Source organism: Alligator sinensis, unplaced genomic scaffold, assembly GCF_000455745.1.
Source record: "Alligator sinensis unplaced genomic scaffold, ASM45574v1 scaffold30_1, whole genome shotgun sequence".
NCBI classification, from domain to species: Eukaryota; Metazoa; Chordata; order Crocodylia; family Alligatoridae; genus Alligator; species Alligator sinensis.
This window is the reverse complement of record NW_005842060.1, coordinates 77,822-102,219: the sequence shown is the minus strand read 5'-3', so window position 1 is coordinate 102,219 and position 24,398 is coordinate 77,822. Positions and strand designations below refer to the sequence as shown.

The following is a 24,398-nucleotide window of genomic DNA, read 5'->3' as shown; positions in this document are numbered from 1 at the left end:
GAGCCCCCCGGCGATGCCTGCCGGGAGCCGCCGGCTCCGCCGCCCAACATCAACCAGCTGCCGCCCTCCATCCTCCTCAAGGTGCGTGCCAGGGCCCGCGGCCGCGCCGGGCCAGGGGGCAGCCCGCGCGCAGGAGTGACTGGGGGCTTGGTGCCAGCCCCCCTGGCTGCCAGCCCCTCAGGCCTGGTGCCGGCACAGGTGCCGAGTTCGGTTTTGGGGCCCAAGCGCCCAGCCTGCCAGAGCGCCTCTGGCGCCCACTGGGATGTCTTGCCGAATCGGTGGGCAAGGGCAGCTCATGCCCCTATGGGGTGTGTTAGGCTGTACAGAAATGGCCGGCCCCTTGCCTTTGCCATCTCTCTCCTCTCTGGGCTTATCATCCCCTTCCCTTGGGCCCTGTGGTGGACTCAGGCAGGTGGAGGTGGGGAGGGTGTGGGGGCTGAGGGGTGATGGGCACCCCTTGGCTCGGTGGGGAAGAAGGGAAAAAAAAGTACATCCTGACTTTGTTGAGGGCTATGGAGCCCCTTTCCTGTCCCTGACCCGTTCACGCCCCTGGGCAGAGTTCCACTGGGCAGTGTCTGCTGGCTCCTTGGATTGATTTGAGGGCCAGCAGGCACTGTCTGGGGTGCTTTGCTCCGTGTTCCCCGTAGGCGCGCTCGTTTTGAGTGCATGATTCTCACTTCCATCCCAGTTTTGATTTGTTGTCCCAAGCAATCAGTGATATGCCCCCTAGTGGCTCCCAGCACCAAGGGGGGGCTTGTAGCTGTACTTGGTGGGCTTTGGCTTGCATCACATTATGGTACATCAAAAGCCACAACTTGGTTGAACCCTTCTTCTTGGCTCCCTGCTTATGATGAGAAATGAGCAGCCCACCATGATAGGTGGCGTGTTTAGTTCCAAGACTTTCTTTAGGAATGTCTCTCCTCTCCCGCTTGCAAGTCCCTAGCAGACGAATGAAAAATTTAACTCATGTGTCTTTGGCACTTGTCTCCATCCCCTGCGCTCACTCGCCCCCTTTGCTTGTTGGTCTGGTTGACAAGTAGTGGCTTGTTGGTGCTCTGGGAATGAGAGAGGTAGGTAATCACTGATGGGAGAGTTAAGTGGACTGCTGGAGTGATCAGGTTTTTGAATGAAGGGATAATTTGGTCACAAAGGAAATAATGTTTTGTTTTTTAAATGAGTTTGGTTAGATATATTTAGGCAACTGAAATGCAAAATTTACAACAAAGTCTTTAATTATAAGGTCCCATGTGTGTAGTATGGCAAAACTGTGGGCTTCTGTTGTAATAGATTTTGTTATTTTGATATTTGACCTATAGCTTTCTTATAATCTGAATTTTTCTTCTGTTAACCATCCTTAACGATGAATCTATCAGTGTTTACAATGTTCTGATATTATCTCTTTCCCAACTAGCTGTTTCTTAGTCAAGTTTGATGTGTTGACTCTTTCCTGAGAAATCAAACTCTTCTGTTCTGTTCTGCATTTTCTCTAGTTACTCTCTTTTTCAGTTTATCTAATTTCTGATGAAGGGAGATATGATGCTGTAGCTGTATCAAATGCGGCAACTACCTCCTTCCACAGTGCTTACATGTTTCCCAGTGTATATATATAGCTGTGGTTGACACTTTGCAAGCTCCTCTCTTTTGGTGTCAATTTCTTGATCCTCTTCAGCTTGACTGCTTTTCCTTTCTTTCTCAGTCTGAATATTTATGTTATTTTTCTTCGTGAGATTGAGGTTTTTTTATTTTCAAAACTATATTCTCTTATTGTTCTTTCTTTCCATGTTATATGTCCTTCCTTGTTTTCACAGTACTTTCTTGTTTAATTTAAGCCTTTGAATGCTGTTATTGGATGTTTCCTTACTTTTCTTGTTGCTTATGAAGTTGAATAAAATGTGACTGCATCCAACCATTGTGATATTTTCTATAGTTTAACACAGGGCTGTCCAATTTGTGACCCATGAACTCCCAATCTTGCATCCTATGCTCCTCATGTCCCCCTGCTGCTGCTGGCATCAAAACCACACCTCAGTGTCACTGGGGTCTCTGGGCTCTCTCCCTCCTCCAGTTTTTGTTTCTTGCTGCCCCTTTGGTGACAGGGGAGGCAATGGGAGGCAGTCATGGGGCAGTGCGGCTGGCCACTCAGAAGTTGGACAGTCCTGATATAATACATTGTTTTTTTAGCCTTTTAAGTTCCTTGTGTGTACTGAAAACGCATCTAAGCCAGTTATTTCAGATTTTGTGATATACTGTATACATATGAATAATATATATAATATACTTTATGTATCTTCTCCATTAAGCCCGGAAAATATTTAAATATGTTTATTGGTTGTGTGAGAGGTCTCATTAAAGCAGGTTAGTTCAAATGTTTGCCCTCGAGTAGCCTTACTTCGTACTTCTGTCAGAACAATTTGGCTGTATTGATTGTTTATAAGCTAGTATGCTTGGTTTTTTAGTTTTTCTTTAGGGGAATTCAGTTTTTTTCTGCAATATTTGTTGCAGAATTGAATATACTAGGAACTGAAGTTAGACTAAACTGACAGTAATTTCCAGGATCTTCTTTTTTGAAGATCACTGGTATAGTTTCTTTTCTCTGATCTTCTAATACTTTCCCAGTTCCACAGAACTTTTCAAAAATAGCAGCTTAGTACGTCCAGTAGTGTTTACACATCCACACCAGTTGGGCTTATTTTATGTTCACAGTTCTTCAAATGTTTTCTTCTGTATTCATCTAGAGTAGATAGCTTTGCCACTCCCTAATAGTTTGAATTTCTCTCTTTTTCTTATTTTATATAGAAAGGTTTCATTAAAAATCTCTGAAGCCAAGTTCATGCTTCTCCTGACTTTTTAATACTTGCTATTTTTCTATTTTAATTTCCCTTTATAATATATTTGTAAAAGCCCTTTATTTTATCTGAAATCCTTAACTAAACCTGTACTTTTGTTTGGTTGCTTAAATCCCCTTCTTCTTCAGTTTGAGATTTTTTTTAATTTAAGATTTTTGACCAGTCTTGTTAGTATTAACTATCATAACAGTGCGCACAGGCCTCAGTTACGCTTATGGTGTTTTAAGCTCTACAGCAATGGCGTTCAACCTTTCAGGTTCCAGGGGCCACATAAGTGGTGTGGGATCAATCTAGATGTAGATCGGGTCAGCCGACCTAATCTAATGTGTGGTTGGGGCCAGGTGACATCTGGCATCCCCAAGGTATCTGCAGGGCTTGGAAATTTGGCATCAGGAGAGAGGTAGCAGTGTTAATTGCTACCACTCCCTTGTCACCAAATTCCTTGGTCAGCGGGGAGCCCCGTGGGCTGGATGACATGGCTCTATGGGCGGAGGTTGAGCACCATTGCTCTAACTGGATATGAAGACAGCCCCTGCTCCAAAGAGCTTACTATTTTAATTATGACAAGTTGCAAAAGATGGGAAAAGGGACCATGTCAGAATTGAAATGAAAATCCTTTTTGTAGGAAACATAGTTATGGGCTTAAACTTAAGAGAAGTGGGCTGTCCTGACAGGCTCTTGATAGTTTGAACTATATTCAGCTACTCTTTTTTATTATGCACTGAGGTAGTTAATTGCTTGATAGGATGGAGGACAAACCAAGGCATACTTTTATTAATTTGCCCACTTTAATTTTTAAAGTTCGGCATATCAATTCTGTGGAGGCTCTGTGGTTATGGAGGACTGGAGAGTGCCAAATGTAGGTATCTATATGTAAAAATGGAGAAAAGAAAATCTAGGAAATTCTGCTCTGGGGAGTCAACAGTTTTTGACCTGCAAAGGGATTGTGCCAGTCTGTGGAGTTAGGGTAGTGGCACTGATTCTGTGGTTGGGTTATTTGGCAGTGTTTGGTAGTTGGGTAAGGGCATTGATGGTGAGTGGATGAGAAGCCTATTAGCAGCATTTGGTGGCGGGGAATTGGCAGAATGTGGTAGGGTGCAGTGGCCTGCCTTAAATCTCTTGTTTATTCAGCAGACTTCTGCTCAAAGCATGCTAACCCCTGTTCTAGATTAGTCAACCTAATATTGTTATCTTGAAAAATATGGGAACAAACTGTTAAGGACCATAGAGGATAACAAAGTGAGAAGAAACAGCCAGCATAAATTTGTCAAAAACAAATCATGCCAAATCACTCTCATTTCCTTCTTTGATGAGGCAACCAATTGCTGGTAGAAGTAATAGATGTGGTATATCTTTAGGCTATATACAGACATTCCATTTCTTCTGGGAGTGTTGTCGTTGTTATCCAAGCAGAAACCACGAGTGTACAGATGTTTAGGATTTTTCTCCCAGATCAAAAATGGCCACTCAAGGAGAGAAATAATTTGGGAACAACCAGGATGAAATTACTCCCAGGAAAGTTGTTTCTGGGAGGGTGAATGTCTGCGTGTCTACACATTCTTTTCTGAGAGAGGCCAAAGTACAGCCTTGCAGCATCCCAGGGTGCTTTGCTCTCTCTCCCTCCAGAGACAATATGTTGCTTGCTGGATTCTGCTGCTCCAGCTGAGCAGGGAACAGAGCATGCCCCCTTCACAGTGCCCTACATTATGATGCAGGGAGACACAGGCAAATCTGGGTCAGCCAGACCAGGCTGCCTTGTGCACCTCTCACTAGGCAGACTGAAGGAGTCTGTAGAGCATGCTGATATGTGTGCGCAAGGGCCCTCTGGGTGCTCAGCGTCAACACTTTAAGCTTTTTGCCCTTCCAGGGATCAACATTCGAATATCTGTTCAGGCATCTATGGGTAAGTGTTTCTACCAGGAGAAAAAACCTGGGAGAATTCACCCAAGTGTTTTGAACATGTGTACACAACTTTACTTTAGTAATGCTTTTGACATTCCCATACAACATTCCCTTAAACTAGGGGAAGGTGGTCTGGATGAAATTGCAGTGAAGTGGATGGTAAACTGAAGTGGTTGTCAGTAGTGCACTATCTAATTGGTATGACTTGTGAATAGGTTCTACAGGGACCTACCCAGGTTGCTACAATTTGCTACTTACTAACAACTTGTATGGTAGAGTAGAGATTACTTTTACACAATTTGTGGATGATATCAAGCTGGGAGGGGTTGCAGGCAGATACGATTAGAATTCAAAATGTTATTGGTGAATTGGAGAAACAGTCTGAAATCAGCATTACTAAATTCAATAAAAGTATGTACTACACTGAAAACTGTCTCGGACGGCCAGGGCCGACTTGAGTTACGCTCGTATGTCAGGGCGGGCTGGTGAATGGAGAGGCAGACACAACTTATTGGTTGTAAAAAACTTTACTCACGCCGCTTGCAATCACGACGCAGGTGGTCCGGTCGTCGGAACAACCACACGAGTTGCTCCAGCTGGCGGGGCCCAAGCCAGTTAATCCGTCCGCAATTCGAAGCCGGCGGGGAAAGGGGTACGTCGGGGTTGCGCTCGGTGACGGGAAGAAAGATCGATAGGTGATCAGTCTATCGATTGGCAGCCGCAAGTCAGATAACTTCAGAGGCACTCTGCAGCATGCTCAAAGCTCTTCGACTTGGGCGGAAGTCGCGCGGAATTTTAAACGGCCAACGAGCCAATTACTAGCCGCCACGTGTGAATAATTTAGCAGTGGCCAATAGCGGGGCACAAATTTGCATCCGAATAGTGGGAACTCTTTGCACCGTGCATTTCTGTGCTGCAAAGAAGAAATGCATCCTGCAAAGGAAACTGCAAATTGGCGGGAACTCTCTCCTACACGCAGGCTCTTAATTGCAGCAGAACACTCTGCTGTGCAAAGGAGCTCTCATGTGGCCAGGAAATTCCATAGTGCCGAGGCACAAAAAATCACTGGGTCGTGACAAAAACGACAAAGCAAATTACTACACTGACAAAGAAAATTAAAATGTACAAATACTAAGTGGCTAGGCAGCAGCTTTTCAGGAAAAGGATCTGGGGGTTTTAGTGGTTCACCAACTGAATGAGTTTACAACATGACACTGTTGCAAGATAGTGAATCCGATTGTGGGATTCAGGCAAGTTGGAGAGAAAAATAAGGCCCAACCCCCCCCCCCCCCAACAAAACAAAACAAAAAACCCCCGCAAAAAACATTTTCAAAATATGACCTCTGAGGAAAGATTGAAGGAACTGAGTTTTCTTAGCCTAGGAAAAGGAAAAGTGAGTGAGGGTGTAGGTCTTTACGGGTGGTGATCAACAATTATTTAATTCCCTTAAGTAATCACTGAATTTGGAGCAAGGGGGATGTAGGTTAAATATTGGGGAAGAAAAATTCTGACTGTAAGGGTACTTAAGAACTGTAACAGGTTAGTTGGGTGTATTGTAACCAGTCTGTCATTTAACAGATTTATTAAGAGGTTAGATAACACCTTTCGGGGATGGCTTACGTGACTTGATCTTGCCTCAGAGCAGGGAGAGGATGACACTGTGAGGTCTTTCTCCATCTCTCAATTTCTATAGTCTTAACACTAAGTGCATACTCAGTTAATGCTGGTGTTCTGAATTTTCATAATTTATTTTTAGTATCAGTATGAGCATTAGTGAAAAAAAAAATCAATCAAATGTGATGAGATTAATTGAATGTGAAGAAGTGAAACCTGTTGGTTCAAGGGGTCTGTTGTCCAATGCTGGAATACCATTGCATTGGCTTACAATAACTCTAGTCATACTTGGAAGATTAACAGGGTCTACAAACACACAGAGGCACGCACACACATTTAAAGAGGTAGATTCTGTAGACTGACACCAGCTTACACTTAATACTTATATTCAATCTGAAAGATTGAAAGGTTGGGAGCATAGGTATCCATGCTGCAGGCTATGGAGGAAAATGAGGACTTCTTGGATAGGAGTCATGAGAAGCTGGCAGTGGAGAGTCTAAAGGCAGAAGAAGAGAAGTGACAGCATGTGACCACTAGAAGAAGGAGGGTCTCCAGAATTCAAGAGGAACAGATTGAAGTCAGAAACTGCTTTTAAGAACTCTGCAGTGGAACAGCTGAGGTGAAGATAGAGGTGAGGACATATGCAGCCAAGGATTCGTTAGTGTAGAGGCAGGAAGTGCAGGGCCCCAGAAACTGGGGATCTAACACCCCCAGCACCAAGAACGAAGAGAAGAATGGTGGTAATTGGAGACACTCTTCTGCAGGAGACAAAAGTACAAATTTGTCGTCTGGATTTGGGGTCCTGGGAAGTGTGCTGTTTCTCTGGAGCCTTTATTCAGGATGTTACAGCAAGACTGCCAGAGCTTATTGTAGCAAGTACTGGGCCCCAGGGGTGACCGTGACATCCCCTGTTGACCACATAACCCTTGCTGTGCTCTTACTCTAGGGTACCCTCCCCTTCTTGCATGCCATGCCTTGATGTAACTACTAAATATTAGAAAGGAAGGCTGCTTAAGTGTCCTTGAGTGAGCCCACAGTTCTTCAGTTCTTCAGATAGCCAGCAAGTCCCACAGAGACCCTGCTGGTCTTAGTCCTATTTTATGCCCAGTGGGCTCTCTTAGCCTGCTTGTGCCCCTCAGGTTACTAGTGTCATTAGGCTGCCACCCTCTAAGGCTTGAGACGATTCATGTCTTGAGTTGGTCATCCCTGGCAAGGCCCCAAACACTTGTGCCCTCAGGTATGGTTGGGACTTCTGTGCCAGCTCTACTAGTCCCAATCCTGACCCACTGGTATAAACTATAATTAAGAATAAGCCCTCTGGCTATAACACCAACCAACCTGTTGTGGGTCCAAACATAAATAGTGTCTACCTGTCTGTAGAACAGGGCTTCTCCTTATCCTGGGTCATTCCTCTGCGAAGTGGCAGCATTCTCTTTGCTTCCCCCAAGGTAGCACTGGTGTCCGCTAGGAGCTCTCCTGGCCCCTTCTGCTCCAGAGTTCCTTCCCCCTGCAGCCTCCAGGGCCAGGCTGCATGTGAAGGCTCGGACCCTGAGCTTACATACATGTTAATCCCTGCCCCTTTCTGGTCAGGTGACCTCAGACTTGTTGCAGGTGTGCCCCTTACCTTGATGGGTCACTCGCTTCTAAACAGCAGAATGTCCTTGCTGCTGTCCCTCTTACAGCTGGGCCCTGTTTAGCTGCCTGGGCTGCTGTAGTTTCTCTAGTTCTAAACTCCCTGTTGCACTTATCCATCCCTCAGGCCACTGCTCTTTCCTGCTCATCCATGTAGGTGTCAATGATGCTGCCAGGAATGACTGTGAGCAAATCAGAGGAGACTACAAGGCTCTTGCCAGGAGGATTAAGGAGCTTGGAGCACAAATAGTGTTCTAATTAATCTTTCCAGTGGAAGGCAAGGACCCAGGCAGGAACCATTGTATAATGGAAGTGAACACATGCCTGAGAGAGTGGTGTTGACATAAAGGCTTTGGATTCTTCAGTAACGGGTGGATATTGTGGGAAGGAGGGCTGCTGTCAAGAGATGGGAGCCATCTAAGCAGAACTGGAAGGAGCATTTTTGGGCATCATGTGGCCATCCTAGTAAGCAGGGCAGTATACTAGGTTCCATGGGGGATAGTGAACAGGAACCTCCAGCAGCTAGGCAAGCAATCCAGAGGTGAAAGGACTGGAAGCAGCAGTTCAACTCTGGGAAAGGTCCAGAGAGCCACAGGACAGCAACAAGTGATGCAGTAGAGAAATGAGTAGATTGGAAGCAAAATAAGTCCAGTATGTGTATACAGATGCAAAAACTATGGGGAACAAGCAAGGTAAGATGGAAGTCACAACCTGTGAAAGGAGCCACGATCTGATTGTTGTCACAAAGACCCAGTGGGATACCTCTTATGACTGAGAACCTACTTAAGTTGTGGTTTCATGACTTCTGTGGAAAAAGCATGCAGTTTGAGAGAGAGCTACTGAGAAGCTGAGCTAGTGACATAGATCGACCCAGTGAAGGCACCGTCAGGAGAGCGAAGGGGTTTTGGCGCCATCTTTTAAGAAGCCAGATGCAATGCTGCAACAGTTCTGCAGTGTGAAGATAAGTGAAGAGAAATCCACTGAGAGCCATTTGAGATGCTACATTTGTGCTAGAGGAGGCATTCATGGTTGCCAACATTCCTCTGGAGAAAATTGTTAACCCTAAAGTAAGGCACTACTTGAACAGACACGTGCCAGATGCTGGCAGTTTCCCATGTGCAAGCAAGCTTTGCTGAGATAATCTACAAGGAGTAATTGCTTTATGTTCAGTCTATAAAATCCGCATTGGCAGGATATGAGTCAATCTTGATTTGTAGCAGATGAAGCAACAGATGTCCAAGATAACTATGTTCTGCACATTTTATTTGTACCTGGGTGCTGGACAGACTGCAACCTGCCTGTGTTTCAAAGAGAGCCAGTTCACCTTGTGTCTGTCAATTTTTCTACTGTGGCACAAGCTGTAGAAAAGGCTGTTGTAAAGTATGGTTTGGAATCTAACAAGATCTCAGCATTTCTGTCTGATAATGCAGTGCACATGTGGAAAACTTTCTCTAATGTGCTTTATGGAATGATGCCCAATGCAATTCATATCGCCTGTAATGCACATATCGTTTCTTTAGTAAGTGACATCTGAAGCATACGTTTTCCTGATGTGGATAGCCTGGTTTTGTCTTTAAAAAGCGTTCATACATTGTCCAGGCCATAAGTTTCGATACATGCAGTCCATTGCCAATCAAAGAGGGAATCTACACATGACTGTGTCACTTTTACCAGTGCTGGTGCTTACAAGGTTAATGCAGTTTGTTACCACACAAAGAATATGAAGTAAAGAACCTTGTCTGCCTATGTCATTAGACCAACACGGCTACAACCTACACCCCTGAAGTACTACAAGGAGTTTGTGTGCAAGGAGCTTGAAATCACCCAGCACAAAGTGCATGCTTAAACTATGCAGTCTCTTAAGACAGGGCAACATTGAAGACCAAGTTTGTGACTGAAAATGATCCAGTTAATGAACCTTTTAACATGGTTTGAAAATCATCAGCCTTTGATCCATCAAGTGCACAACAAGCTAATGGGTTTGATAAGTTGGGTCGAAGACATGGATCACAGGAACTTTCAAATTGTCAGTGTGAAAATCAGTGGAGACGAGAACTGTTCCAGACAATATCTGCAAAGTTGAATGAGTACTACCAATATGATTAGTCACTACCACTGCAGTTTAAACAACTAGCTGCTGCCTTTTTTTAGTGCTGTTCACATTTTTTACTCCAGTCAGGTGCCTTTGCTGAGTTTTGACCTTCAGCTACTGAACGCAATCCCTGGATGGAAGAAAGAGCATGACAGTGAACATGTTGCTTACATGAACTTTGTCAAAGAGTGCCAGATGCCTTTGACTGTTTTGAGAGTCTGTTTCTGATCAGTTTCCACATCTCTACAACTAGGCAAAATTATCCAAAAGTTATGAGAGAGTCCTTATGGGTGACTTCAATTTTCCAGACATCTGCTGGAAGAATAGTACAACTAAGCACAAAATGTCAAGCCAGTTCCTAACTTGTGTGGAGGAAGATGCAAAGAAGGCAGTGCTACTCAACAGCTACTTTGCCTCAGCCTTCACAAAAAAATTAAGCTGCAGCCAGGCACCTAATAGGAATCATTGGATAAGGAAGGGGACAAGCTGAGGAATGTGGTAGAGAGTTTTGATGGGTCTGAATGGATTCAAATCAGCAGGGCCTGATGAACTTCATCTCAGGATGCTGAAGGAATTGCCAGAAGAGATCTCAGAGCCTTTGGCAATGATATTCATGAAGTCATGGGAGAAAGGCCAGGTACCAGAGATTAGAAAGGGCCAACAGTGCCCCTCTTTAAAAAAAGGCAAAAAGGAGCCCCTGGGAAAACTACAGACAGGTTAGCCTTACCTCAGTACCTGGGAAGTTACTGGAACATATCTGAAAGAAGTACATTTGCAAGCATCTGGAGCAAGAAAGGCTGATTATAAGCAGCCAACATGGATTTATTAAGAACAAATCATGCCAAACAAACCTGATCTCCCTTTTTGACCAATTAACTACTTGGATGGGTGAAAGGAAATGCTGTGGATACAATGTATCTGCATTTCAGCAAGGCTTTTGATTAGGTTTCACATGACATTCTCACAAACAAATTGGAGAAATGTGGGCTAGACAAGATTACTGCAATGTGGATGGACAACTCACTCAATAGCCACAAGCACAGAGTAGGTTTAAATGGATCCAAGTCAGATTGGCAAGAGGTTTCCCTTGGAGTCCCATAGGGGGTCAGTCCTGGGCCCTGTACTGTTTTATGTGTTTGTTAAAGATTTAGATTTTAGAATAGAGGGCTTCTTGAATAAATCTAAAGATGACACAAAACCGGGAAGGATTGCCAATGTGCTGGAAGACAGGAGTGCAATTCAGAGGGATCTTGAGTGATTGGGAAGCTGGACTGTGGAGCTAACAGGATGAAGTTGAATGCTGGCTATTGCAGGGTGCGACACTTCAGGAAGAATAATCAAAAACACATTAAAAATGGGTGACACCTGCTTGGATGGCAGCACTGCAGAGAAGGATCTGAGACTCCTGGTGGATTGCAGACTCAGTGTGAGTCTTCAGCATGATAGCAGCCTTCAGATATCTGAAGGGCTGCCATAAAGATGAAGGAAAACACCTTTTCTTTCTTGCTGGAGAGAGCAGAATGTAGGCAAGTGGCTTGAAGTTGTAGCAAAGTAGGTTTAGATTGAATATCAGGAATAAACATCTCTGTTAGAACAGAGAGGCAGTGGAATGGCCTGTTTAGGGAAGTTGTGGAATCTCCATCATTGGAGGTGTTCAAGAGGAGGTTGGATAAGTATTGGACAGGGATGATCCAGGAGTGGTTGTGTCTGTGCTATGCTCAGGGTATTTCCCATGGTACTGGGCGTTGCCATAGGGGGCTGGAAAGGAATTTTTCCCTCTCTTATTGTTAACACATGTTGGGGGGGGGGGGGCTCACCTTCCTCAGAAACATTGGGTGTGGGCTGCAGGGCTGGGGATTTGGACCAAGGTGTGACAGTACTCCTATTGGGACTTAAACCCAGGGGTTCCTGGGTAGAGGGTCTGGTCCCTCTGTTTAGGGTCACATTGATTGCCACATTTGGGGTGAGGAAGATATTTTACCCCATGATCAGATTGGTAAGGACTGTGGAGGTTTTTATGTTCTGCTGTAGCCAGGGGTATGGTCCTTTTCCTTGGATCTCTCCAACCTATTTAAAAAACTCTTGGATGTAATGTTTGCAGCAGTAGGATGTTGGCTGCTGTGATGCTCTTGCTTTTCCTGTGGCAAGTTAGGGTATTATGTCTTACGGTTGTGTCAGATTTGCCAGTGAAGTTGTAGTAATAGGTTAGACAATGATTTTTATAGGATGGTTTGGATAAGGATGATCTAATCTCTAGTGGGACATTGGACTAGACCTCCAAAGGTCCCTTCTAGCCCTACTTTTTCTATGATTCTGTGACTCTGAAATAGGCATAAATGACACTAAATGATAAACCTTTTTTGTTATTTTTTTAGTTAAGTTCCTAGTGGTTGTCTGCTGAAATTCATGGCATTTCTAAGTGGAAAACTGGCTTGCTTTTTTGTTTCAGGCATCAACATCAGCTGACCAGACATGCTAACTTCACTGTGCTGTTGGCAACGTAGCTGAGAGAAGCTTCAGAAGCATTGATATTGTTAGAAAGAGAGCTTGGTTTATGTATGGAAGGTTATATTTGCAGCAGTAGTAGTATCCAGAAATATTAACAGAAGCTGATGGAAGGGACTTTTGCCCATACCATGAAAAACTTCTGATTTACTAGTTATGCTGGATTTTTAAAGCCTTTGTAAGTATATTGTGCATCGTGAAAATGTATTTACCAAAGAGCTCTGTAAGTGTCCATACTTAACTGAGCTACACAATCAATGTAATATCATGAGGAAAATGTAGCGTAAGAAGAAAAGAATGAGAGTTTGGAAAGTCAGAGAAAAGGTAAATTTGTGAATACCAGGAAAGAACAAAGAAGTGGTCGAAGTGGTGTATAATTAAATATTAATTTTAGGCAGCAAACCTATGAAATGGCATCACACACATTTTGTGTTTCAGCTGTTGGGAAATATGTAGATTTTCAGTTTTTTATTGAAAAAAGTTACTGGTTCTTTTTCATAGATTTTAAACTAATGGTATCACTTGCCTGTGTTTAACAGTAGCATTAGACAGTAGTAGCGGGAGATTCTACAATCTATCTTTTCATTTCAATAGGTAGGGCTGATTTAAACGACATGATATGATGACAGTAAGGGGTTAAGTATTTATTTTTAACCTCCAGGGTGTAGAGTCTGTTTTGCTGTATCTGAAAGTCCTAACACTTGTCCTAACACTGTTTCTATTTCTGTCATTCTGAAACTGGCTTACTTCTGCCCTTGTGAGCTTTTTCTAAAATTAATTTGAGGTTAACTGGATTACGTTGTATATTCTTGTCCTGTTGGGGAGGTGTAGGTTGGGCAGCAAGGCTGCCAGGTAAAGAATGCAGTACTGAAAGCCTCAGAAGATGAGTTGTTTGGGGTTGACTACTGTCTTTGTTCCTTGGCGCACATGGTCAGGAATTAAGTTATAAACTTGAGTACCTGAACAATGTTGCAGAAGCCAAGGATTATGGGACTTGGTTATCTATAGGGATGTAAATATTGTTGAAAAATGTTTGTTTAATCTCCTCTAACTATATTGGTTAAACAATGAACTGATAACATAGCAACTCATATGTAGCTGGCCCCCAGAGCCCTTTGCCTTGGGGAGGGGGCAGGAGGCAAGCTCAGCCAGACAAAACAGCCCTGCCCTGGCAGGGAGCACCTATGAACCACCAGCCAGTTGCTTAACTGATGAGTTTAATGACTTCTCACTGTTTTTCTCTTAGGCTATGGATACTAGTTCCCGCTTGCCTCTTCCCCTCCTCTCTTATTCGCTCCTCCCTCCCTCCCTCCTGCTGCCTTCTGATTCCTGGTGGAGCACTGGGTGGCTTCCTTTCCCCTTTTCCCTGCTAGACTGCACCTGCTCTGAGCTAAAGGATAACCGGTAAGCTAACCGGTTATGACTGCACTTATTGGTTAAATGATTAGTCCTTTAATCTTTTGCCTCCCTAGTTATCTGGAGAGCACAATGAAGAAATATCTAAAAATAATAATTGGCATATTTCATTTCAGGTGAATGTACTTGTTATGAGCTATAGTTGCATATGGGTAGGAAGAAGGATGTAATGAAAATCAGTTAGTGTTACTATGGAATTATTAAGATCTTTGAAGATAAAAAAGCACTGTGCTGTATTTAAGTAATTTATTTTCTATATTTTCCCAAATCCAAGATGACTTTGAATTTAAGATAACTCCCCAATAATTAGGTTCTATATGTGGAAAATTATTTTCCACATATAGAACCTAATTATTGGGGGGTTGTCTTAAATTTGTCCTCCCCAAAGCAGCGGTGGGGACCAAGGGGCCTGTTCCCTCTGTACCATGCCCTTGTTTCCGCTGTACCTTCTACCTGCCCTAAGTGCCTGCCCTTCCCATTCCCCTCCCCCGCCCCCACATTTGAGTTGTTATGCTCATAAAAATAAACAAGTTAAACAAGTTCCTGAAACTGTTGCAATTGCACTGGCTACAAAGAATTAGTTTCAACCTGAAAGATATTACTAAGGGGCCAGAGCTCTTTCACACTCTTCCTAGCAAAACTAATGCAGAAGGCATGGCAGGGTGGCACTTCAGAGCAGTGGTTTTCAATCTTTTTTCATTTGCAGACCCTTACAAAATTTCAGATGGCTGTGCAGACTCCTTTGCATTGTAAGTGTGGGTATTCACATACTTTTGATCATAGTCATCTTTCGTGAACCCCTTGCACATAGTCTGCAGACCCCCAGGTTTGTCCATACAGCAGGTTGAAAACCACTGCTTTAGAGATTAACTTGTTCAAAAAGGCATAAGCTTTCCTAAGAGACATCTTATAAATCAAGAATCAAGATTTTGTTTTGATAATTAAGCTTGAATCAGTTTCATAAGTACTTGACTTTATTTCTAAATGAAAAATACCTGCTTTCCAGGTATTGATATGTGAAATGTTATACTACTGTAATAAATTCAAGCATAAAATATTTGATTCATACTTTCAAGTCTTACTGTTCACAATGAAAGAGCATGTAGGAGTACACCATGTGCTATTTAAAAACCAATATTTTGTCTACACTTTGTAAATTAATTTTTTTATTTTAAAGTTTAGTAGTGAACTGTAACATAAGGCATTTCTAGTGTTTTAACAGAAACATTTTTTAGATGGAAAAAATTAATTGAAATTTTAATGGTGAATAAATGAATGATGGGTATAATAGTATTGGTTTATAATTGATTTATAGTATGGGGCATGTACTTTGTCTTCACTGACAAGAAAAAGATCAATTTTAAGTTACTTATTTTTCTGTATGTGATGTCTTTTAAAGAGTGGTATATTAGGTCTTGATTTAATTTTCTTATTTATGTTTTTGAGATTAATGTTTCATGGTTTTACAGCCATAATTCTGATTTCATATATTATCATGTGTAGATAGCATGATTTTAAAATCATGCATCTTTTGGTAAGAGGTCTGTTCTTGCTCAGATTGGAATTCAAATTTTGAGTTCAATTTATGCAGTTATCTTTTGGAATTTGAGGGGAGTTAGTTTTGTAGGTAAGGGGTCAGGAGCTGTGTTAGATATTAACATCACACAGAAGTAAATATTGCTTCTAACTAGTGACTTACTTCATTTTTAGTAATTTTATGTTGATAGCTTATGCACTAAAGCAACCTCAACTAACTTTTTTTTTCTTTTCCTTTCCCTTTCCTGCCCATATTCATAGCCCATAAAATGTACCTTGAAGTTATAAAAAACCCCCAAGTATAGTATTTTAAGGCTCAGGTTCCCAAAGGCATTACCATTTATTTTTGTGGGAGGTAGGCACAAGTATACCTTTTAAAGATCTGGGCCTAAGTGTTTCTCACAACTTCTAAATTTACAAAAAGAAGCTGTAAAGTTCATTACAGATGCACTTTTATATGAGCTCCTTAGTAAAAGATTATTTTAGGGCCTGGATAATATTCTCATCATCAATATAGTTTACCCTTAGATTTTTTAGTGAATTATTGTTGTCACTGTCAAACCTGTTTCAGTAAAGAAACATGGTATGGACAGATGAGCATTTTAACTGCTTTAAAGAAGAGGTGCTACTCAGGAACACACCGCAGCTGTTATGCTGTAACTGTAAAGTATGCATGATTCTGTAGCGTTATGAGCTAAATTCTCCAGTTTTGACCCTGGATGAAGCAGGTTTAAGTTGGAACAATTCCTCTATTCTTGTGTTGCTACAGAATCATGTAGAGATAAATTACAAAATAACAGCTTGCACTGGTATACTTTAACTAGTGAATTGCCCATCAAGAATTACAGCGGGGACAGAGCGGGTGGCAAGGCCAGCTCCACTCCGCCACCACCCTGTGCTGCCACTGCCTCATGCATCTTAAAGCATGTGAACACCGTACTACTTCTGCTTGCACAGGGATCCTATCTCATTCATAGTACAAGATGACCCTTGTTTGCTCAATGGGTAGCCATCAGAAATACTGGCAGAAGCACTCTAGAGTGGTGGTTGTCAACCAGGGGTATGCATACCCCTAGGGATACTTAAAAAGGTCATAGGGGGTACGCAGAATGAATTAGTGGCCAGGAGTGCAGCCTGGCATTGTGGAGTAGCCGGGTCGGCTGGTAAGTCTGTTGTGGGGGAAGGGGCAGGGGGAAAGGAGGAGGGGTGGAGGGGAACTGCGGTGAGGGAGGGAGTGGGGTTGGGCAGGGGCAGGTGTTGCACAGTGGGGCCAGGGTGCAGGACAGAGCTTCAGCTCATCCGGGTGGGAGGGTGGCTCCCAACTCAATATGCACCTGGGAGAATATGGGGGTGTGTGCCCCCAGATCTGCTTGTGGGGCAGGGCAGGCTGCTGCTGTGAGCTGGGGCTGGGGCTGCGCTCGGTTCTTCCCAGCAGTGGGACTGGGCTGGGTTGCGCTTGGGATGGGCAGCAGTGGTGTTGGGAATGGGGGGGGGGGGGGCCCGCCCCCCCCCCCCCCCCCAATACACTACAAGATAGGGCTGGGATTCAGAGAGATCTATACAAATTGGAGGATTGGACCAAAATAAATCTGATGAACTTCAGTAAAGACAAGTGCAAAGTCCTGCACTTAGGACAGAACAATTACCAGTACAGGCTGGGAACTAACTGGCTAAGCAGCAGTTCTTCATAAAAGGACCTCGGTGTTACAGTGGACAGTAAACTGAATATGTGCCCTTATGGTGAAGACGGCTAACAGCATACTTGGCTTCATTAGTACCAGTGTGGTCAGCCAGTCAAGGGAAGTAATCCTTCCCTTCTGTTGGGCACTGGTGAGGCCACATCTAGAGTACTGTGTCCAATTTTGGGCCCTTCGCTGCAGACAGGATGTAGACAAATTGGAGAGAGTCCAGTGGAGGGTAGCGAAAATTGTTAGGGGGTGGGGCACAGGCCTTCTGGGGAGAGGCTGAGGGAACTGGGCTTATTTAGTTTGGAGAAGAGAAGATTGAGGGGATTAAATAGCAGCCTTTAACTACCTAAAGGGGCGGGGGGTTCCAAAGAAGGTGAAGCTGGATTGTTCTTAGTGGTGGCAGATGACCGGACAAGGAACAATGGTCTCAAGTTGCAGCAAGGGAAGTTTAAGTTAGATATTAGAAAAAACTTTCTGACTAGCAGGTTGGTGAAGCACTGGACCAGGTTACCCAGAGGGGTTGTGGACTCCATTCTTGGAGGTTTTTAGGGCTTGGCTTGACAAAGCTCAGGCTGGAATGATCTAGCAGGGGCTGGTCCTGCTTTGAGCAGGGGGTTGGACTAGATCAGGGGTCAGCAACCCCTGGCATGTGTGCCGAGCATGGCACGCAAGGCCATTTTGCTTGGCACGCCACTGCCAGCCTGGGCTCTAAGCAGCTGCTGCCAGCCATGGAGCCCAGGCTGCTGCCAGCAGGTAGCTGGGAGGCTGCAAGCCCTCCTGCAAGCATACTGGGCTCTGTGGGCCTGCTGCAGCTAGGAGGCTGCAAACAGCTGCTCCAGTCCAGCATGTCAGCACTCTAGCACCTTCCAAGGTAGTCATTATGGTTTTTTTGACACTCCAGCCAAAAAACGTTGCCTACCCCTGGACTAGATGATCTCTTTAGAACCCTAATTTCCTATGATTCTATGATGCCTGTCCACTCTACAGTGCCCCTGTCTGCAGTCTTTCCTGCTGCTCTTTCATGCTTCTCTGTCTCTTACTGCAGAGGGGCCAGGGATCAGTGGAAAGGGTAAAGCTCAGGCCGTTTGGGTGTTCCAGGGGCAGCATGGATGGGTGGAGATTTGGGGCCTGACAGGGGACTGGATTGAGTTCTGCAGCCCGTGTCAGCAAAAGGTTGCTGACCCCTAGTGTAAAGGATTGGATTTGAAAAACTGCTAGCCCTGCACTCTGATTATTGCATGATTTGTATTGCTAAAATTCTGGGCTAGTCCATTGTATTACTAGGTGTGCCTGTTTATTCTGTGGTTTTCTTTCTTTTTAGTTGAAAAACAGCAGTTTTAGTTTGCTTAAGTTTTTTTTTTTGTACTTAATTGCCTTAAAAAGGATAAAGAAGAGACTTATTTCTTTCAAAACTGAAAGATAACTCCTTAGATGCATTTATATACTGCTCATAAATGTGTACAGCACTGTGTTGATATTTTAATAATTGGACCTGTCATGTTAAATAAGCAAGGAAAATGTGCTTCACTCATAACCACATTGTATTGTTTAAAAGGTCTGCTGTTTCATAGTCACATGCAAAACGTTAGCAGTAACAGTTGTGCCTGAACTAGATGTTTAAGGAGAATGCACCTTCTCTTTCTTACAGCTAATCTGTTTGAGATAAAGCTTCCCACAACTTGATGGGTTTATGTTTGGCTAGTTTTTAGTTGTTGACAGAGCAATTGTTAGGCAAACACTACAAATCAGTGGTGGTTACAGTGAATATGTTCTGGTTTGTCTTGTACATGATTTCATGATTAATAAATAAGGAAAGCCCTGAATTCTTATATTTGGTTACCAGACCTGACAAGTGTTTTTCTTCTTTACAGATATTTTCCAATTTATCGTTGAATGAGCGCTGTCTTTCAGCATCATTAGTATGTAAATACTGGCGTGACCTCTGTTTAGACTTCCAGTTTTGGAAGCAACTGGACCTCAGTAGTCGTCAGCAGGTATGGTGGAGCACTGTGTGGATTATGAAATGCAGTTATGAAAATGGATTGTATGTGACTAATTCAAAATTTGTTCTTAAGACTTTTTCTTGCTTTTGGCCAAGTGTCTCATGTTAGATGGTGCCTTCCTTACTTCTACTTTTACACTTCTGTTTTGGTAGTTTTCATTTTTTCTAGTGGACTTTTGGTAAAAACTGAAATCCTTTGTTGGAATAGTGTGAGAACGTGGCTTAGTTAAAATGCTGTGCATTGCTTTTCTCAGCTACTCAGGGTATAGTTCTTGTGATTAAGAGTAACTTTCAAATATTTGGCCTTGGTTGAGATGCCTGCTTTATTTAGCTTATGATCGGAATTGGTGAAGGGTTGCCAGTAGTTTGTAATTTTGGTTATGGTTGTCCAGCTGGTGCTTGGTTCAGTTTTATCTGGGGCAGAGATGTAGCTTTTATGACCCTGCTCACCAGTAGGAGGATTCTTTTTTTTGTGTGTCTCCTTGATGACACAAGCCTGGAATAAAATTGGTTTGGGAGGGCTCTAAAGTTCATTTGGTTACTTAATTGAGTTTTTTGTATGTAACAGAATTTTTATTGGGCCTGCCCTTGGGTCATCCGTAATTATTCTTCTGAGTAATTCTTTTAATGTCTTCTCTAAACTTTTGTGTTATGGTTTTTATATTATACTCTATCAGACCATGAGGTTAGCAGTGATTTCAGGTTCCAGCTTGGAGCACTGGTTGTACTCTGAAGTTCACCTTCCATATATGAAAGTAATACCATATTAACCTGAATTCAAGATGACCCCGATTTTAAGATGACCCCTTCACCAATAATTAGATTCTATACATGGAAAATTTATAAAATTGTTTTGGAGGGTTGTCTTAATTCTTCCCCCTACCACTGGTGCAGTGGAGAAAGTGGTAGGGGTGGATAGGTGATGGGTGAGATGGGGAGGACAAGTGAAGGTGGTTCAAGCAGCTTGACCCCTGCCCCTTGCCCCTGTTTTCCCTTCAGCCTCTGGGCCTGGGACCTAGCTGGAGTTGCTGCTGCTATCGGGCCGGGCCAGGGCTGGAACAAGCATGTTCTCCCGAGCTGGGCAGGGTGAAGCCTGCTGGAGCAAGGGGAAGTGGCTGAGGAGATAAATGGGGAGCCTGAGCTTGTGGTGGTGCTGGGGTGGCAGGCAGTGGGGCAGAGGCAGTGGGGATGCAGGCAGCAGCTGCAGCTCTCTTCCCTGTGCCAGGGATGGAGCTGGAACTAGAGCCGGAACAGCTGCCTGCATCTTGTACTCAAATCCAAGACAATGGGATTTTTCCCCATCTTAAATGGGGTGGGGACCTTGTCTTGGATTTGAATAAATATGGTTGTTTTGTCATGTGCAGCGCATTCCCCTCCCCCTTGTTTGTGATCAAGTTGTAGATTTAGTTCTTTATGGGGGAAGTGTTATTTTAATGACTTGATCTAAGAGGTTTGTAATTGAGTTTACCTATTATATGAGTCCCTGCCATTAAAATATTCAGACAATTATTTAATGGAATATACTAAATCAGTCTATTCCACAGAAGCATCCTTTGTCATCGTATTTTTTCCCTTGGAAGTCGCTATGTTTTTACAGCTAACCATTGACTGATGAAGTAACAAGAGAGAAGCTAGATTGCCATTACTGAAAAGACAGATTGTGTCCAGCATAGAAAATGTTTATTTCTGAAAGGGACAGAGGCAAAGATTTCTTTATTTTATCTGCCCACAGGAAGAATAATTCTAATCTGCTTTAAATGACAGATGAGTATTATAAAGTCAGCTTGGTTGGTTTTGCTTCTGTTTTCTAAAAGTAAATTCTTTCTCTTCCTTGCTATGTGGAATCTTCTCTTTGTTTTCATGATATAGTTAGTTTTACACTGTGTCATTATTCAGTAACTTGATAAAATGTGTTTTTTTCTTTCATTGGCTTAAACAGCAGGGGTTGAGTTGTGTTCATCATCTTGGACAGGATTTGCATTTTGCTAATATCTTGATGATATGTGTCAAGGTGCCAGAGAAAAAGGCAGCATGTAGTACTAGCTAGTTGATAAACATATGCATGGATTAACTGACACCTTAAAAAAATCAAATTGTCCATTCTACCTTTGCTTCTTTCATTTCCCTGTCAGTGTCTTGGATCACTGGTTATCACTGACTTTTTTAAACTGCTGCAGATTTTGACAAATCAGTTGTTGCTGACATTGTTGCAGTTACTGACATTTGTCTGACTATTGTTGGCAACCAGTATGGAATGTAATCCATACCTTTTTGTTTGAAGAGTGATAAGTGGCTCCAGAAAACAAAACCCTTACAATTTGTTATTGTGACAGAAGAAAAAAACTACACACAAATGAGAATTTATTTGCCCTTTTCTTTGAAATAAGGGTTTCCTTAATTCGCAGGGATTAGGACAGGTTTCTTAGCAAGGTAACCATAACATTGATTTCAGTGATCTGTGCCTGGAATCTGTGTAAACTAAATGTGCCCCCCCTCCCCATGGTTGATAGAAATACTTCTTCCAACCAAGTCATAGTTTTTGTGGTTTCAAATATGTTCCTCTACTGTTTTTTTCAAGATATTTTTAATCAAAGTTAAAATTAACTATGAGGATATTAAACTGAGAATTTGGATTTGTTGACAGGTCAACGACGAGTTATTGGAAAAAATTGCATCAAGAAGCCAGAACATAACTGAAATCAATATTTCTGATTGTCGCAACGTATCAGATACAGGAGTGTGTGTGCTAGCTTTTAAATGTCCTGGACTCCTAAGGTATACTGCTTACAGGTGTAAACAGCTTTCTGACACATCTATCATTGCAGTTGCCTCTCAGTGTCCTCTGCTACAGAAAGTACATGTAGGCAATCAAGACAGACTTACTGATGAAGGACTCAAACAGGTAACATTACATTTTATTCGAAATAAATTTGTTGATGCCGAATTTAATGGTTTTTACAGTGTTATGCTTTCTTCTAGAATTGGGCTAGTCCTTTTAGCTAAATGAAGTTTACTGTGAAAGAAGTTAACAAAAGGGTCAGGAAGTTTGGTGTTTCTCTTGATGCATAGTATGAAATAAATACTCTTTTATCTAAATCCTACCAAAATGGAGCAAAAGATATTGAAATATATGCATTAGACCAGGAGCAGAAGTTATTCGTTGGTCACTGTGAGTTTCTCTTAAGGTTATCCTTTTGCAAATTAACGCCATCTTTTGAGCAGTTCTTTATAGGGAATAAAGCAATTTGGCTGTAAAAAAGTTAAACTGATATTTTAACTTTTGTATTTGGTCAGGGGGCAGGAGTTCTGGTTATAGAGTCAGAAATGAATTCTTTGCTCTGCTCTGCTTTCCTTCATCCTAAATAATCCTGGGGCTCCTAATTTCCTTTTGTAGGTTACAGAGATACTTTTCTGGTAACTGGACATTAGAGGGCATTAAAAGAAATCTCCATCCAGTTACTTTTTAATGGATCCTTTTTAATCTTTTATTTCTTTCACTTCTATCCTTTTCATAATTTCTGCCTCTGAAGTAACAGGATTTTTAAAGGGTTAAACCCAAGGTCTGTTGAAATATGCTGGAGAGATCCAAGGAAGAGGGCTATGCCCCCTGCTACAGAGGAAGGTAAAAACCCTCACAATGCTTACTACTCTTATCACGGGGTAAAATTCCTTACTTGCTCCAGTTGTGGCAGTTGGTGTGACCCTGAGCAGAGGGGCAAGACCATCTAGCCAGGAACCTCTGGGTCTTAGTTTCAACAGGAGCACTGTCACACCCCTGTCAGAATCCCCAGCCTTTCCTGCAGCTAGCACCCAAGGTTAACCCCCCACCTCCCAACACATATAGTAAACAGGAAGGGAAAATAACTCCTTTCCAGCTTCATGTGGCAACCAGAAGTGTGAGTAATACTTGTAGTATACCACAGGCATAGCTATTTCTAGATCCTCCCTGACCAGTACTTATCCCGACCCTTTCTGAACACCTCCAGCATTGGAGAATGCCACAACTTCCCTAGGCAGTCTATTCCACTGCCTTGCTGTTCTAACAGTGAAGGTTTTTTCCCTTGACATTGGGCTCCTGTAGATGTGCAGGGAGCCTGCTCTGATGTGCTAGAAATCCAGTGAGTCAGAGCAGACTTGATTAATTGAATCTGCTGGAGCATGGAAATTGGTGTGCTCTGGTGGCTTTTCCTGTCACGTGTATCAGCGTCTCTGTGCTGAAAAAATGGTAGTAGGGTGCTTTGAAACGCATTCAATGAACTTTAGTTCAAAGTGCCCTGCCGCCACCTTTTCAGTGCGGGGATGCTGATACAAGGTGATGTGTGGGTACTTTTAATTGGTGCGACTTACTAATTAAAAGTGCCTGGCACTGCATCCCAGAGCACATGCAAAAATGCCCATTGAGTCCAAACCTGCTTTGCTTTTTTCTCTCTGCAGCAGGAGAGAAAAGGTCCTTTCTCTTTATGGCATCCCTTCATATTTTTGAAGAAGATCAAGACCCCTCCTAAGAACCTTTTCCGCAAGCTGAACTTGCCCAAAACTGCACACAGTAATCTAGATGAGGCATAACCAGTTCAATCTTTTTGGGTTTAGGAGTGAACATAATTTAGTACCTATGACCTGTAAATTAAAATAAAATCTCTGAGGCAAATCTTCCTTTTTAAAAACAGTCCTTTTGTGTTGCTTTTGATGGCTCTTGGTGTCTCCAAAGCAATACCTGTGCTGGCAGGGCACAGTGTTCACTTGTGGTCATTAATAGGGCTGAAGCTACTGACCACAAGAATGGTGTGTATACACATTTTGTGATAGCTTCCTTACAAAGGCAGAAACCTTCTGTTATTTGCTGTATGATAGGCTTCTTGTGGGTCAATTGCATATGTGGATATGCTTACTGTTCTAGCTCAGAACCTGAGTTCTGTCAGCAAAACTGTATGGTGCAGACCAAGCCATCATTTTTGTTTCATTAAAGGGAAGTTTTAATCTGCAATGACTGTTACAAGAACAAAAAGTTTTCATGAAAGCAGAGTTCATCATTAGGCATATTCTGCAAATTGTTACATCATTTCAACCCCATTTTAAGTTTTTGGAAATATTAATCAGCTTGAGAAAAAATGAGAATACTACATTTGTTATTTCTGATCTTAACATGATTTTGTTTAGGGCATTCT

At 42.7% G+C, this 24,398-nt stretch overlaps 1 protein-coding gene across 1 annotated transcript in view; it reads left to right on the top strand.

The window, feature by feature from the left end:
- Window positions 1-24,398, top strand: part of FBXL17 (F-box and leucine rich repeat protein 17) — a 55,449-nt gene that overhangs the window by 13,961 nt on the left and 17,090 nt on the right. Inside the window, exons 2-4 of the mRNA XM_006023115.2 lie at window positions 4-81; window positions 19,103-19,225; window positions 21,878-22,135. Of these exons, the coding sequence (XP_006023177.1) occupies window positions 4-81; window positions 19,103-19,225; window positions 21,878-22,135 (459 nt within the window). The remainder of the gene's footprint in view (window positions 1-3; window positions 82-19,102; window positions 19,226-21,877; window positions 22,136-24,398) is intronic.